The following is a 16,649-nucleotide window of genomic DNA, read 5'->3' on the forward strand; positions in this document are numbered from 1 at the left end:
ACTCTAGCGATGACATCACCCACTCTAGCCCCGAACATTCCACCACACACACACTAATGTTAAATCTGAAAACGGAGTGAAAAACTTTTTTTTTTTGAGATACGACCGTGGAGAAACGGTGAATGGCACGACCGGGGTTGAATGATGTACTGAATGAGGTCGAGATGATGAACGTTTTACAGGTTAAATGGAGTTTCTGGCTGAACGTACGAGGGAGCTGTGAGGGCTTGAAGTTTGATGAAGAAATGCGGCTCTTGAAAATTTTTCCCATTCATTTTCTATGGCAAATTTGGCGCACGTTTTGCCGCGTTGCGCCAAAACGTGCTTTTCGATTGCTTGGAAAAGTCATAGCAACTCAACCGCCACCGAGCCGCACGTTTTGGTGCGTTTTTTGTGTGTGTGGTGCGAAAGCTCTGGGAGGAGTAGCGAAATGAAATTCTACGGAAGAAGAATAAGTAGTCAAATAAGTATGGAGAATAATAATAGTGGGCCTTGCTTCGCAAGGCCCACTATTGTGCCCTATGCTTTGCATAGCTGGCACAATAGTGGGCCTTGCTTGCAAGCGGCCCCCTAACTAGAAAGTGCAATTTCTGAAGAAATTGCGGTGTGAATGCTCTCTGCTGGCTGCTGAATGGCTTACGCCAGACTGAATAGCTTCCTTTTGAACTGAAAGTCATTGAATACCTGAATGAATGAATAAATTACTAATCTGAATATATGAAAGGGTAAAGTTGAATGGCTTACGCCAGACTGAATAGCTCCATTTGAACTGAAAATCATTGAATACCTGAATGAATGAATAAAGTACTAATCTGAATATATGAAAGGGTAAAGTTGAATGGCTTACGCTAGACTGAATAGCTCCATTTGAACTGAAAATCATTGAATACCTGAATGAATGAATAAAGTACTAATCTGAATATATGAAAGGGTAAAGTTGAATGGCTTTCGCTAGACTGAATAGCTCCATTTGAACTGAAAAACATTGAATACCTGAATGAATGAATAAAGTACTACTCTGAATATATGAAAGGGTGAAAATGAATGGCTTACGCTAGAATGAATAGCTCCCTTTTGAACTGAAAATCATTGAATACCTGAATGAAAGAATAAAGTACTAATCTGAATATGTGAAAGGGTGAAAAGTGAATAGCTGACTTTTGAACTGAAAAGCATTGAATATTCTGCTATTCTGAATAGGTTTAACATGAAAAAGGAAGTTGAAAGATGTACAGATGAAAAATCTGATGAAATTTAATTTCGAAAAACAAAGGGCTTTTATTTTGAAATTCAGACTCGGCAGAGTTCCTGTGACTTTGTTGTGAGTCAACACGTGTAGTTGTTTATGTGTATCTGATTAAATTAAATTTTTTTAAAAAGGGCTTTTATTTTGAAATTCAGACTCGGCAGAGTTCCTGTGACTTTGTTGCGAGTCAACACGTGTAGTTGTTTTTCTGTATCTGGTGAACTTTATTTTGAGAAGCACAGGGCTTTTATTTTGAAATCAGACTCGGGCAGACTTCCTGTGACTTTGTTGTCAGTCAACACCTGTAGTTGTTTGTCTGTGTGTGTGTGTGTGTGTGTATGTGTCTCTGTTTGTCTGTGTGTGTGTGTGTGTATATGTGTCTCTGTTTGTCTGTGTGTGAGAGAGTGACAGTTAAGCTATCACCTGATTTCCACCAACTGAGCATGTCTGTGTCTCTGTTTGTCTGTGTCTCTGTGTGAGAGAGTGACAGTAAAGCTATCACCTGATTCCCACCAACTGAGCACGCTCAGTGGCTCTGTAGGTCACTAACCAGCTGCAGCTGTGGGGTCGTCATGGCGATAGTGCCTGCGGAGCTACTCTGGGGAGACACAGCTCTTTTCATGGAGATTTCAGCTGTGACATGCCTCTGAAAATGCCGGTTTTACTCAAACCCAGTAAGTGTCAGAGCCATAACATGTGGACCTATGGACTTCAGAGGGTCTCCTGAACACTCAGTTCTTTCCTCAGGTCTCTAACTTGTGAAATGAGAGAGCTAGAGCAGGTTACAAAAGTGGTTGCGTCTCCCTCCCTCCTCAGATTTGAGCTGCCAGTTAACATGGCACTTAATGCAGCAGTTCCTGTGAGTTTCCGTCGCTTGGAGGCTCGTGGGGGCTGCTGCGTGCGTCTCTGTGTGTCCGAAGTCGCATCGTTGCGACCGGCCCGAGCAGTCCTACGTTTTTCTGTATGAATTATGAGTCTGAGTGACACGCTGTGGGCATGAGAGCGAGTTGTTCCCGAAATCTTCAGACGATTTTTCTGCTCCTCTCCACTCTAGCGATGACATCACGCACTCTAGCTCTGAACATTCCGCCACATACACACTAATGTTAAATCTGAAAATGGAGTGAGAAAGTTTTTTTTTTTGAAAGACGAGTGTGATGAAACGGTGAATGGAATGAAGGAGGTTGAAGTATGGTCTGAAAGAGGTCGAGAGGCTGAACGTTTTAGAGTTTGAATGAAGTTTCTGGCTGAATGTATGTAGGAACTGTGAGGGCTTGAAGTTGGGTGAGAAAATCGGAGTTTTGAAATTTTTTCCCATTCATTTCTATGAGGAATTTTTGTCAGAAAAATGGATATTAATGGCACATTTTTGAAGTTTCGGATGAGAAAAGTCATAGCAATCGATTCCCGATTGAAGCGCACGTTTTGAACTTTGAATGAATTTTCTATTTTGAAAGCTGTGGATGAAGAAGCGCGGCAAAAAAACATGACGGAAGAAAAATAATAACTAGAGAATGCAATTTCTGAAGAAATTGCGGTGTGAATGCTTTCTGCTGAATGGCTAACGCCACGCTGAAAAGCTGCCTTTTGAATTGAAAAAGCATTGAATACCTGAATTAATGAATAAACTATTAATTGGCTTACGCCACACTGAATAACTGCATGTTGAATTGAAAAATCATTGAATACCTGAATGAATGAATAAACTACTAATCTCCATAGGTGAAAGGGTGAAGCTGAATGGCTTACACCACAATGAATAGCTGCCTTTTGAATTATAAAAACATTGAATACCTGAATGAATGAAGAAACTACTAATCTGAATAGGTGCAAAGTTGAAAGATGTACAGAATCCATGTAGGAATAGTTTGAGTGGTGAAAAATCAGCTGATTTCCTCTAAAGTGCACTAATGTACCATCTGAGGCATTTTATGTTGAAAATCTGGCTGGCTGTCATTGTGTGTGTGTGTGTGTGTGTGTGTGTGTGTGTGTGTGTGTGTGTGTGTGTGTGTGTCTCTGTGGGTCAAAGGTCACAAATCAGCTGATGTCCTCCAATTGAGCATCTTGCTGTGAGTCAACACGTGTAGTTGTGTGTTTATCTGTATGCATGTCTCTGTGTGTGACAGTTGACTGATCAGCTGATTTCTGTCTGTGTGTGTGTGTGTGTGTGTGTGTGAGTGACAGTTGACTGATCAGCTGATTTCTGTCTGTGTGTGTGTGTGTGTGTGTGTGTGTGTGTGTGTGTGTGTGTGTGTGTGTGTGTGAGTGACAGTTGACTGATCAGCTGATTTCTGTCTGTGTGTGTGTGTGTGTGTGTGTGTGTGTGCTGATTTCCTCCAGCTGTCCGGTTGCCGTGATGACGTGCCAGCTGGTCCACACACAGCTGTTTTCATTGAGATTTCAGCTGTGACATGCCTCTGAAAGTGCAGGTTTTGCATGGGCACCGTAAGTGTCAGAGCTTTGGCGTGTGGACCAGTGGACAGAGGAGGGTCTGCTGAACACACACGTGTAGTTTGAGGTCTCTAACTTGTGAGATGAGAGCTCTGGAGCAGGTTACAAAAGTGGTTGCGTCTGCCTCCCTCCTCAGCTTTGTGCATCAGCTAACATGGCAGTTTTCATCGATGTCTCTGTGGGTCAAAGGTCACAAATCAGCTGATGTCCTCCAATTGAGCATTTTGCTGTGAGTCAACACGTGTAGTTGTGTGTTTGTCTGTATGCATGTCTCTGTGTGTGAGTGAGTGACAGTTGACTGATCAGCTGATTTCTGTGTGTGTGTGTGTGTGTGTGTGTGACAGTTCACTGATCAGCCGATTTCCTCCAAACTGCACCAATTTACCATCTGAGGCATTTTATTTTGAAAATCTGGCTGGCTGTCATTGTGTGTGTGTGTGTGTGTGTGTGTGTGTGTGTGTGTCTCTGTGGGTCAAAGGTCACAAATCAGCTGATGTCCTCCAATTGAGCATCTTGCTGAGTCAACACTTGTAGTTGTTTGTTTGTCTGTATGCATGTCTCTGTGTGTGAGTGAGTGACAGTTGACCGATCAGCTGATTTCTGTGTGTGTGTGTGTGTGTGTGTGTGTGTGTGTGTGAGTGTGTGTGTGTGTGTGTGTGTGTGTGTGTGTGTGTGTGTGTGTGTGTGTGTGTGTGAGTGAGTGAGTGACAGTTCACACTGATCAGTTGATTTTCCCCAAACTGCACCAATTTGCCATCTGAGGCATTTCACTTTGAAAATCTGTGTCTCTCTTTGGGTCAAAGGTCACAAAACAGCTGATTTCCTCCAGCTGTCCGGTTGCCGTGGTGACGGACCAACTGCCTCCCTCCTCAGCTTTGTGCATCAGTTAACATGGCAGTTTTTGCGGCAGTTGGTCTCACTTCCCGTCGCTTGGAGGCTCGTAGCGCGGGTTGCGTGCGTTTCTGTGTGCCCGAAGTCACATCGTTGCGACCGGGCTGAGCAGGCCTACGTTTTGATGTATGAATCGTGAGTCTGAGTGACACCCTGTGGGCGTGAGAGCGAGCTAAACACGATGTTTTCAGACGATTTTTCTGCTCCTCTCCACTCTAGCTATGCTGGCCCCCACTCTAGGCCTGAACATTCCACCACACACACACTAATGTTAAATCTGAAAAAGGGGTGGAAAACTTTTTTTTTTTGAAAGGTGAATGTGGTGAAAGGGTGAATGGGATGAAGTGGGTTGAATGATGTGCTGAATGAGGAGAAGATGTTGAATTTTTTGAAGTTTGAATGGAGTTTGTGGCTGAATGTATGAGGAAGCTGTGAAGGCTTGAAGTTGGTTGAAGTTGGTTGAAGAAATGGGAATTTTTGAAATTTTTCCCATTCATTCCTATGGGGAAATTTCCGGGGAAAACGTTGAATATTTCGGAAGTTTTGAATGTCATGGACGTGAAAAGTCATACCCCTCGATTCCCGAATAGGTTGAATGTTTTGAAGTTTGAATGGTTTTGAAATTTTGAATGCTGTGGAAGAAGAAGCGCGGCGAAAAACGCGGCGGAAGAATAAGAATAAGAATAATAAAGTCGAAGAACATATGTTGTGAATGCTTTCAGCATTCACACCAATAATAAAGTAGAAGAACATATAGTGTGAATGCTTGAGCATTCACACCAATAAGTATGGAGAATAATAATAGTGGGCCTTGCTTCGCAAGGCCCACTATTGTGCCCTATGCTTTGCATAGCTGGCACAATAGTGGGCCTTGCTTGCAAGCGGCCCCCTAATAAAGTACAACAACATATGTTGTGTATGCTTTCAGCATACACACCAATAATAATAATAATAATATAGATATTATAATTATTATTATTATATTATTATTATGTTATTATTATATTAATTATTATCATAAATAATAATATTAATATTATATTATCATAATTATAATAATAATTAGCATCATCTGTCTTACTTCTATTTGATGGATAATCATGCTCTATGTTTTGTAACTACAGTTCCCATAATGCACTGGGGAGTGTAAACAGGAAGTATAATGTCCGCCTATAACTTCAGTCCTGTACGTTTAGTTTATATTTTGTCAAACTATCTGAATTATCGAGTAGTGTTGCCATGGATGTACAGACTATGATCACAGGATTGTTTTAATACTGAAGAAAACTTTAAAATGTGATGATTCTCAGGTTCTGCAGTTAGAAGAAGCGTCTTTTCTCCCCCGATGATTTCTGAGTGATTTGTGAACACGGATCCGCAAAGAAAAGATCCAGAGACGACGGCGGCTCATATCATAGCTGCTAATCTGCTCAGTTTAGAGTCGGTCCCATCAGAACAGCACACTGAGTTAATAAAGTGGTGTTAAACCCTCAGTGTGGTGGTGAGGAGCAGTACCGGTGCTAGCTGTGGAGGTGTTCGCCTCTGACGGAGCTTCACCCTGGCCGCCGTCCTGAGCTCTGCTGGTCTGAGACGCCTCCGGCTGCCCTGGAGCTGCTCGACTCGTGGATGGAGTCTCGGACGGGACAGCTGAGGAGAGACGCAAAGACAAACTTTAGCTATTCTTTAAAGAATAACTCAACTTTTACAGTGTTTACACCTGTAAATGACTAATTTCTGTCTAAATGACTAATAGGAAAAAAAAAGTGTTGGAATTGGTCCAGTAGATCACTCCGTTCAACCACAAACAGCCGTTATATCGCTCTCTGCACACACACCAGACTACATTCACTAAAACAGGGATTTTACCTCCCAGAAAATGGGAGTTACTGATCTTTATTTCTGTTATTGTGTGTTAAATAATTATTGTGTTGGATCCAAACTAACCATTTAAAAAACACCAAAGTCTCACAATAACACAAACAAACTGACTGATGGAGGCAGCAGCAGAGCAGCAGCTCCTGTGTCCTGTTCTCTAAAACCCCTGTTTTAGTGAATGTAGTCTGGTGTGTGTGCTGTTTGTGGTTAAACCAAAAGGATCTTCCAGGTCTCTCTCTGTAGGGATCCTTTCCATGATGCTGTCACACACTTAGAATAACACTCTGAGCCTGTCAGTGGATCAAACAAGCTCTTTTAGTGGACCTACTGTGATCAGGTGCAGTTGTCCCAAAGGATCACGTTTGGTGTCTGCTGGCTGAGGTGATCTACTGGACCAGTTCCAACACTTTTACTACCTACCAGTCACTCAGACACTAAACTAAACTCCAGCTGGAAAACGAATGTCACTACATCAAAGTATATATTTTAGTGAGTCAGTACTGAGCGGTGGCTGGGAGACGCTGGGCTCTGATAGGTCCCTCTCCGTTTGTGTCTCGGCGTTCTGCAGCTGGATGATTGGCGTCTGGGTTCCCTGTGATGTCACTGAGGGGGCGGGATGTCGGGGCTGAAGGCCAATCGCGTTCATCAGACCCATGTCTCTGTCCAGCCTCCAGCCAGAGCGGTTCAGCCTAAAGTGACATCAGAGACACAGTCTGAGAGTCAGAGAAGACCAAACAGACTAAAACTAGTGTTCTAGTTAATGACAGACTTTAGATGAGGACTAAACCAGGACTACACCTGGTATAAAACAAGACTACACCTGGACTACCCCTGGACTAAACCAGGACTAAACCAGGACTAAACCAGGACTACACCTGGACTACACCTGGACTACACCTGGACTACACCTGGCATAAAACAAGACTACACCTGGACTACACCTGGCATAAAACAAGACTACACCTGGACTACACCTGGACTAAACCTGGACTGCACCTGGACTAAACCTGGACTACCCCTGGACTACCCCTGGACTACCCCTGGACTACCCCTGGACTACACCAGTACTAAACCTGGACTACACCTGGACTGCACCTGGACTACATCTGGACTACACCTGGACTAAACCAGGACTACACCTGGACTACACCTGGACTAAACCAGGACTACACCTGGCATAAAACAAGACTGCACCTGGATTAAACCTGGACTACCCCTGGACTACACCAGTACTAAACCTGGACTAAACCAGAGCTACACCTGGACTAAACCAGAGCTACACCTGGACTGATGTGGCATCATGTTCAGATCTTTATTATTTTTGTTATTTCAGGATCATCTGGGAGGAATCTGTTAATCTCTCTGTTAATCTCTGTTAATCTGATCTCTCCTGCGGTCTGAACCCGGATCGTTGGATTACTGGACCGGACGTTCTCACCCTGGTCTGTCAGAACCTCGGGTCCGGCTGGTCCCACTGTTGTTGACGGAGAACAAAGGTTCGCTGCTGGACTCTGCAGGACTCTCACCATCGCTTCGGTAGAACCTGAACACACACACACACACACACACACACACACACACACACAGCTGGTTAATTCACTTCCATCCAGGAAGTCTTGAAGGCAGAGGAGGACTTTCTTCGTGGAATCGCTCTGATCACGACCTCATTAAACTCACTAATTGACCCTTTTCAATTACAGGTCTTCCTGTTCAGAGTGACCATTAGGATAATCTCATCAGCTGCCCTCTCACGGCGGGGGGGGGGGGGGGGGGGGGGGCTCTGCCGCTCAGGAGAGGGCGGCTGACTTTAACATCTGTATTCATTCTCAGCCAAAAGATCCACTTTTTCTCTGCGTTACTGTCAAAGAGGATTCAGGGAAGGCTGCACGGAGACCAGATCAATTAGGTCCTACAGAGCCCACAGGAAATCATTCCATACAGCTCCTCAGTGTACATGTTGTTATTATTATTATTATTATTAATATTATTATTATTATTATATAATACAGCTCCTCACTCTGAGTGTACATGTTATTATTATTATTATTATTATTATATAATACAGCTCCTCACTCTGAGTGTACATGTTGTTATTATTATTATTATTATTATATAATACAGCTCCTCACTCTGAGTGTACATGTTGTTATTATTATTATTATTATTATTATTATTATTATTATTATTATTATTATTATATATAATACAGCTCCTCACTCTGAGTGTACATGTTGTTATTATCATTATTATTATTAATATTATTATTATATAATACAGCTCCTCACTCTGAGTGTACATGGTGTTATTATTATTATTATTATTATTATTATATAATACAGCTCCTCACTCTGAGTGTACATGTTATTATTATTATTATTATTATTATTATTAAATGACTCTGGACTCACCTGGTGCAGTACTTTACCTCTGTGTAATAATTTGTAATAATAATTTTTAATACATCATTTTATATATCTATATTTTTTACTTTTGTGTTTGAAGTTTATTCTGATTCTTTTGGAGCTGTGTGTAACAAAAAGTAATGTCCCCCTGGGGATTATTAAAGGAGTTCTGATTCTGATTATAACTCGTCTACACAGAGGAAACAGAGACCAGGATCCATCTTTATCGGCCGCGTCAGACAGAAACCACTCACAGCTCAGAGTGACTTTTAAACTACTTCCTACTTTTGCCCTTAAGTTTTGAAAATACAGTCTTTGTAACTACACAGCTAATTTGTCTTTGCACACTGAATCTGGACTTTACATCTGGTCTAAGTCCTCCTCTGAGGCAGGAGAGGTTTTAGTCCCAGATTAACTCTGAACCTCCTCTGAGGTTCCTGATGAATTCAGGACCAGAACAGAAGGAGAATATTCCTAATCTCCCTCCGGTGTGGAGGCTCAGAGTCTGCGTCTGCGGCAAAGCAGCAATAAAATCAGGGTTTGTGATGTAACCAGTTTACGGGCTCTGTTTTCCAGTTCGGACTCACACAGGCCGGCAGATGACCAGGTCCCCCTTGTTGGTTCCATAAGCCAGACCCATCCCCGGATCCGGCAGCCAGCGAGCAGAGTTGATGCTGACGTGGCGCCTCTGGTCTGGAGCCATGGGGTAAACCACGTTGAACACCATCTGAAACACACCAGGCAGGTTCAACACACACACACACAGACAGAGACACACACACAGACACACACACACACACACAGACAGAGACACACACACAGTTATTATATATACTAATCATTTTCATCATCAGTTATCTTTTTTTGACCGAAAGGCACTGAAAAACTGAAGAACAGTAAGTTTATAACAATAGAAACATGAGAAAAAACCCATTTCAGAGGCTGGAACCAGAAAATGTCCTCTGACTAATCAATTAATTGACCTGTTGTTTGAGCTCTAATATGAGGAGGAGGAGGAGGAGAAGTAGGAGAAGGAGGAGGAGAAGGAGAAGAACTAAAGAAGAAGGAAAAGAAGGAGAAGGAGAGGGAAAAGGAGAACAAGAGGGAGGAGAAGAAGAAGAAAAAGAAGGAGGAGAGGGAAAAGGAGAAGAAGGAGAACAAGAAGAAGGAGGAGAAGGAGAAGAGGTAGCTGAGTTTTAAACGACAGATGTTGACTTTTTCCACATGAAACAGATGTTAAAAAACCCTCCTGCAGTGTCCCTAAGTAGTATTTGCTTTTAAATATCAATTTCATTTTGCATAGAAACGACGTTTTAAGGGTGAACTTCAATGTCACGAGAGCGGGTCACATTTAAAGGGCCAGTTCACCCAAAATACAACAGAACGTTTCCACTCAGACTTCTGCCTCCTTCAAACACAACTGAGGAGAATCAGGTTTCTGGAGTCAATCATTTCTCCGCCTGTATCGTTTTAGTGTTTTCCTGAACAACAAACTTCCCTTCTGAGGACGAACTAACAGGCACTTACTGCTAATAAAGTAAAATAAAGTTGGAAGAATAATGTTAAAAACAGTTCAGAGTGCAGTCGAGGTCCAAAATTGTACAATAAAGTTCAAACTAAAGAAAAACAACTTGCACAGCAGCTGATTAATGACCGTTAACTAACACATCACTGTACTTTTTCAAAGTCAATACAAATCAATACAACACAGAATAAACCACCAGAAATGAAGGAATGAACTCTTTAGGGAGTAAAAGTTGAGTTTTGTGTTTTAAATCAGTGATAAAGCATCAGTGTCGGTCTGTCCTGCATGTGACAGACTGTTACTACCTGCTGCCGTGGTGTGAACTGGTAAAAAGTCAGAGCTCCGTCTCACCCTGATGGAAGTTTCTCCTCCGTGAGGCTGCTGCAGGCGGAAGACTTGTGCCACCATGTGGTCGGTGGTGGGATGCAGCAGGATCCTGCGAGAGGCCAAGCCGACCATCACGTAGCAGCCCATCGGAGACAAGCTGACGGAGATGGCGTTGGGACCTGTCGGTGGAACAGTAACGAACCTTTGATCACTGTAATCTGAGAAAACGTCTTTAGAGGTTATGGAAACGTCATGGAAAGGATCCCTGCAGAGAGAGACCTGGAAGATCCTTTTGGTTTAACAGCACACACACCAGACTACATTCACTAAAACAGGGATTTTAGCTCACAGGACACAGGAGTTCATGGTGTAAATGCTGCCTCCATCAGTTCGTTTGTGTTGTTGTTATTATCGTTTCCCTACCAGTAACGAGAGGAGGATCACAGACACTTAAAAGTGTAGGATGTGAATACTTCCTTTCTACCTTGATCAGTCTAAGTGCTGCACGTAAAATTACTGTTTTTGTCAATGGAGTCTGGTGGTTTTGAACAGCTGTTTAAACCAGAAGGATTTTATTCTTTAACAACTCTTATTTGAGGCTTTTTAAGGTTTAAAATACATCAGAGTTCACTTTTAATGCCAAACTTGTCTCTACATCCCCGACAGTCACGTGTAAAACACTCAATAAACACATAATAAGTGTGTGTTGATGGAGGCCGGACTGTAAAGGGACGCCGTACCGAATCTCTTGGTGTAGAGCATCTCTCCCAGGTTGTGGGGAGCCAGAGAGTAAATGGCCAAGATGCCCTCGTCTGGAAAACCCCGCTGGCTGCTGGGAATGAAGACCGCCAGCAGCTGGCCGTCTGCAGAGATGTCGCAGCTTGCGTCGTTGTAGATCTTACAGTTTGGCACCAGGACGTTGACTGAGGCTGCACGGGGAAACACACATCATCAACACGCCGGTAAAACTGCACTCAGACCAGTAAAGATCCAAATAATCTGAGACCCTGCTGTCTTCCTGTGACCCCACAGCACAGAGGAGGGCTTCTCTGTTCGCTCTGGGGTCTTTAAAGGTCAGAGGTGGCAGGACAGGAGAGACGGGGACCTCCAGGTCATCCCACCACCAACGCTTTTGAGGTTTAACCAGTAACCAGTTTAACTAACATCATCACCACCAAACTTCCCCAGTTGATTATCCAGATTATGTTGATTATTTATTGTATATCAAGTTTTCGGTTTCATGTTTAACTGTAGGAAATGAGGTGTCATCTGATTATATTATATTATTATAATTAGCACACATTATCAGAATAGAAATCTGAACACTGGGGTTTAAAAATCTCGTCTCATTTTGTTTTTAACAGAAGAAATATTTTTTAAAATGATTCCATAAATCAGAAAATACTGTCAGCAGCCATGAAGAAACATCTTTCTCAGAATAAAATGTTCTATAAAGGCTGTGAAGCCTTCAGGAGAGCTGGTTAAAATGAATATTTCATGTGGATCAGTCTCATGTTGGCAGACACCTGATCTGTTTAGTGAGGTCAGTATCCAGCACAACTGTGATTTGTTGTTTTCACACAGATGAAAACAAAAGGAGGATGTAACACGCTCATCAGTCTGAACATCTAAATCTCCAATAGTCCTCTAAATAATTAAAACAGGACCAAGAGAGAAGGGCTGTTGTACCGTTGCTGATCTCAGGAAGGTCGAATTTGGTGAAGTCCCACCACTGCAGGCGGTAGGTGGTGTTGGCGATGTTGCTGGCGACTGCGGACTGACCGTCTCCGATCGACGCGCCTGAGGAACCCGACAGGAAACACAACAATATAAAGTTCAAACACTTTAAAGGGTACATGACCCAAAGAGTCAAAGACTTTATCACATATTTTAGTAAATGACTTGTTAAAAGTCAGTGAGTTAGCATAGTAACATGACTACTCTAGTCTATTTGACATTAGAAACCATCTACATGTTTACATTCACAGTCAAAAGCCCCTTTTCCACCACAGGAACTGTTCTCATTTACTCGGGATTTTGAAAAACCTCAGCGCATTTCCACCGAAATTACCCAGAGAGAAAAAAAACAAACTTTCCCTGAAGAAAGCACCCAGTAGGGGGGAAGGACTTTTCAGATTCCCCGGTACTCTAGAGACAAACTGGACACACGTCGAAACAGCTTCATGAAAAGTTGAAGAAACTTATGAAAGACTATAAGAAGCTGAAGGAGCACCACACCTCATCAGCCTGGTTTGAATAAATGTCCCTGAACTTTGAGGTGCGGTGGAAACACAAACCACACAGATTACCAGGACATAAAAGGGGCTTTTAAAACTTCTACAGGAGTCGTTTCAGTCCCACTTTAAAACTGAATCCTCCCCAGTAAAGCAGCAGGACAGAACAACACGTGCTGAACTTTATCAGCATTTGGCTTGTAGCTGGTGGTCATTTCCGAACCTAACATGGCAGCTTTGGTGGCGGTGCAAAGTGTGTGTGTTTACCAGCTAACACTCTGTTGACAGAGGAGTGTGTGGCCAGGCCAGGCTGCCCTCTTTCATGGAAGATCCCAGCGTAGGGCAGGTACTCCGGGAGGAGGAAACGCCTGGAGAGCACAGCAAAATGAGTACATAAGACAAAAACCTGGACTGAAAACGAAAAAGATTTTGAATTCTGTGTTCAGAAAAAGAAGTGGAGCTCATCTCACCGTGGGACAAAGCGACCCAGCGAGGGTGCAGACATCCTGGCGTTACGTGGTGTCCTGTGCCTCGCTCTGTCTCCATTATCACTGGGAAATAACACAATGGTAACACCAGGAGTAAAAACTACAGCACAGCTTTGGTTCACAGTACAGAGAGAATAAAACAATAAAATAAAACAATAAAACTCTTTTTTCTGACTAGAAAAACAAAAAAACTAATCAGATTTTGTGCCAGTGGTTATTAAAGCAGAGACCAAAGGAAGATCCAGCTTTTAAGAAGTCCACCTGAATAAAATATCCACATGCTGAATGTATTTTGAAAGAATTATTGGTCACTGTAATCATTCCTCCTCTGCTAATGCTTCAGCAGTATGAATTAGACAAAAGAAACCAGGGTCCTCTGTGTTCACATCCTGGTGTCTGAGTGACTGGTAGGTGCTAAAAGTGTTGGAACTGGTCCAGTAGATCACCTCAGCCAGCAGCCACCAAACGGGCTGCAATGGCTGCAACGTGATCCTTTGGGACAACTGCACCTGATCACAGTAGGTCCACTAAAAGAGCTTGTTTGATCCACTGACAGGCTCAGAGTGTTATTCTAAGTGTGTGACAGCATCATGGAAAGGATCCCTACAGAGACAGACCTTGTTGTTAAAGAGTAAAACCTTTTTTGTTTAGTCAGAAACCATTAAATCAGAAGCCGTTCTATCACTCTTCATAACCACCAGACTCCATTGACAAAAACAGTAATTTTAGAGGCACTGGTAGACCAGAAACTCCCGTGCTCGGCGGGTAAAATTAATGTTTTTGGACTGTTTGTGTTTGAAGAGAGCGATTGAGGAGATCTTAGAATAACAATCTGAGCCTGACAGTGGCTTTTAGTGGACCTACTGTGATCAGGTGCAGTTGTCCCAAAGGATCAGGTGAGGTGATCTACTGCAACCACACCAGACTCCATTCACAAAAACAGTAATTTTACCTCACAGAACAGAGAAGTTGCCGGTCTGCTGCTGCCTCGACTGCTTTGTATGTTCGTGTTATTGTGTGTTACACAAATATCGTGTTGGATCTGAACTCACTCAATAACACTAACTAACTAACCGATCAACATCCCTATATATCTAATCATCATTTAAGTAAATATTAAGTATCTGAGCGGACTTCAGGTATCTTGAGATTGACTCATGATCACACATCATATATAAAACCCACAAAATGAAACTTACTCCAGCTCCTCAAAGTCCACGTCGCTGTTGTCCATGGAGTTGGACGGATTGCTGGCGGGGCTGTCGGATGAAGACGACATAGCACGCAGGCGGTTCTGCTGGTAGCGAAGCGAGCGCTGGCGGATGCTGTCCCGCCTCGACAGATACTGGATCATTCTCTGGGCGTAGTAAGCAGCTGGAGAGAGCCTGGACAGCACACAAGACGAGTTCAGGTTCACCGCGTTAACAAATGACTTATGGGAGAACTCTAATATTTCATAACCTGGACCGAATGTTTACATATTGTGTTCTAAATCACCTCAACAGGCTGCAATGGCTGCAACGTGATCCTTTGGGACAACTGCATCTGATCACAGTAGATCACCACTAAAAGAGCTTGTTTGATCCACTGACAGGCTCAGAGTGTTATTCTAAGTGTGTGACAGCATCATGGAAAGGATCCCTACAGAGAGAGACCTGGAAGATCCTTTTGGTTTAACCACAAACAGCCGTTATATCGCTCTCTGCACACACACCAGACTACATTCACTAAAACACTGATTTTAACGTCACAGTGCAGGAGAGTTGTTGGCGTGGTTGCTGTGACTTTTGGGTTAGTTCAGATCCAAACTGACCCTTTAAAAACACCGAAGTCGCACAATAACTCAAACATCCTATCTGATGATGGCAGCAGTAGACCAGCACTCCAACCAACACTCCCGTGTTCTGCAAGGTAAAATTACTGTTTTTGTCAATGGAGTTTGGAACAGAAACGTGGGTTAGTCCTAAAACACAATGGTATGATTGTATAATGAGATTTTGCCTGTCAAATCTCAGAACCAGTGAACGTTTCGATGGGGAAGTGAGACGTGTCTACAAACTCTGTGACCCCTGGCATCGCGCCCTGGCACAGGAAGTCCCTCTTTTATCCGCTGTTATGAGAAGAGTATGTGTGTTACAGAGAGGCTGCAGTGGAAATTAATCCCACACAGACACTTGGCTGAGAGGTCAAAGAGAAGTCCTACGGCCCAGTTTGACTGTTCAACAAAGTAATGACAAGGTTGTATTAATTTGGGAGCCTTTCCAGCCACTATAACTGCTGACTGTGCAGTTAATAAAACAACACCCAAAGGACTCAGTCCCTCCAGCCGCAGTGATGGTCTTTAACCCAATAAAATCCCTCCAACATCTTGTAGCCGAGTAATGCGACATCACATAAAACTGTGTGGGCTGCAGTCAGCAGGCTGTGCTGCACCTCACTGCCTCAGGGTGTGTGACGTGTGAGTTGTCTGCTTGGCTGAACATGGACAAAATCTAAAAACTTTTCAAGGAAAATGAGGCAGAAGACACAAAACTTCACGTTAGATTTTAGTGCCTAAGAGTCACTGCGCCACGTTACAAGGAAGCTATCGATAAAAAAGTTCATTTTCTACAGTAATATTTACAAAAAACGCACTAAAATCCAACATATAGAGGTATTAAAATCAAGGCAGTGTGAAGGTACTGAACGTTGAATATAATACTGATTTGTTTCAAAAGGCTGTTTCTGTGGCAGTTAAACAGTAATTTATATGTATTTTAGTCTCTCCGCCGACCTCCAGCGGTTCAGCCGAGGGTCTGGAGGTGAGCTAACGGTCGCTGCTGGGGCCGGACTGAAAGTGTGTCACGGCGACGCTACGTCAACAACGACAGGAGAGAAATCCACCTTTCAGCACGTTACGTGGAAGATCATCCACTGAACATTACTGATTAACGTCAGGACACACAGCAGAAGGCAGCGACTGATCTGGAGGAGGAGAAATGAGGCGTACCTGGCTGGATCGGGGTAAATGGGATGGTCTCTGGATCCTGACATGTCATAGCGAGACAACGATAACAGAGATGATTCCAACAGTCGCCTGTGTGACGGAAACAGAGGACGAGTGTTTGAACTGCTGAATAACAGGATTTAGATAAACGCTCATAATCAACTTGTTAAATATAAGATTAACCAAAAGCCACATATAAACGTCTTCCTGAGCGTAACGAAGAG

At 43.1% G+C, this 16,649-nt stretch overlaps 1 protein-coding gene across 1 annotated transcript in view; it reads right to left on the bottom strand.

The window, feature by feature from the left end:
- ambra1b (autophagy/beclin-1 regulator 1b) overlaps positions 1-16,649 on the bottom strand; it is a 30,131-nt gene that overhangs the window by 8,468 nt on the left and 5,014 nt on the right. Inside the window, exons 8-18 of the mRNA XM_070830068.1 lie at positions 16,429-16,515; positions 14,639-14,824; positions 13,422-13,502; positions 13,219-13,319; positions 12,407-12,517; positions 11,458-11,646; positions 10,742-10,896; positions 9,453-9,592; positions 7,902-8,006; positions 6,965-7,152; positions 6,104-6,235 (exon numbers count right to left, since the gene is read on the bottom strand). Of these exons, the coding sequence (XP_070686169.1) occupies positions 6,104-6,235; positions 6,965-7,152; positions 7,902-8,006; positions 9,453-9,592; positions 10,742-10,896; positions 11,458-11,646; positions 12,407-12,517; positions 13,219-13,319; positions 13,422-13,502; positions 14,639-14,824; positions 16,429-16,515 (1,475 nt within the window). The remainder of the gene's footprint in view (positions 1-6,103; positions 6,236-6,964; positions 7,153-7,901; positions 8,007-9,452; positions 9,593-10,741; positions 10,897-11,457; positions 11,647-12,406; positions 12,518-13,218; positions 13,320-13,421; positions 13,503-14,638; positions 14,825-16,428; positions 16,516-16,649) is intronic.

The sequence above is a fragment of the Pempheris klunzingeri genome, chromosome 5, assembly GCF_042242105.1.
Source record: "Pempheris klunzingeri isolate RE-2024b chromosome 5, fPemKlu1.hap1, whole genome shotgun sequence".
In the NCBI taxonomy this organism is placed as follows: Eukaryota; Metazoa; Chordata; class Actinopteri; order Acropomatiformes; family Pempheridae; genus Pempheris; species Pempheris klunzingeri.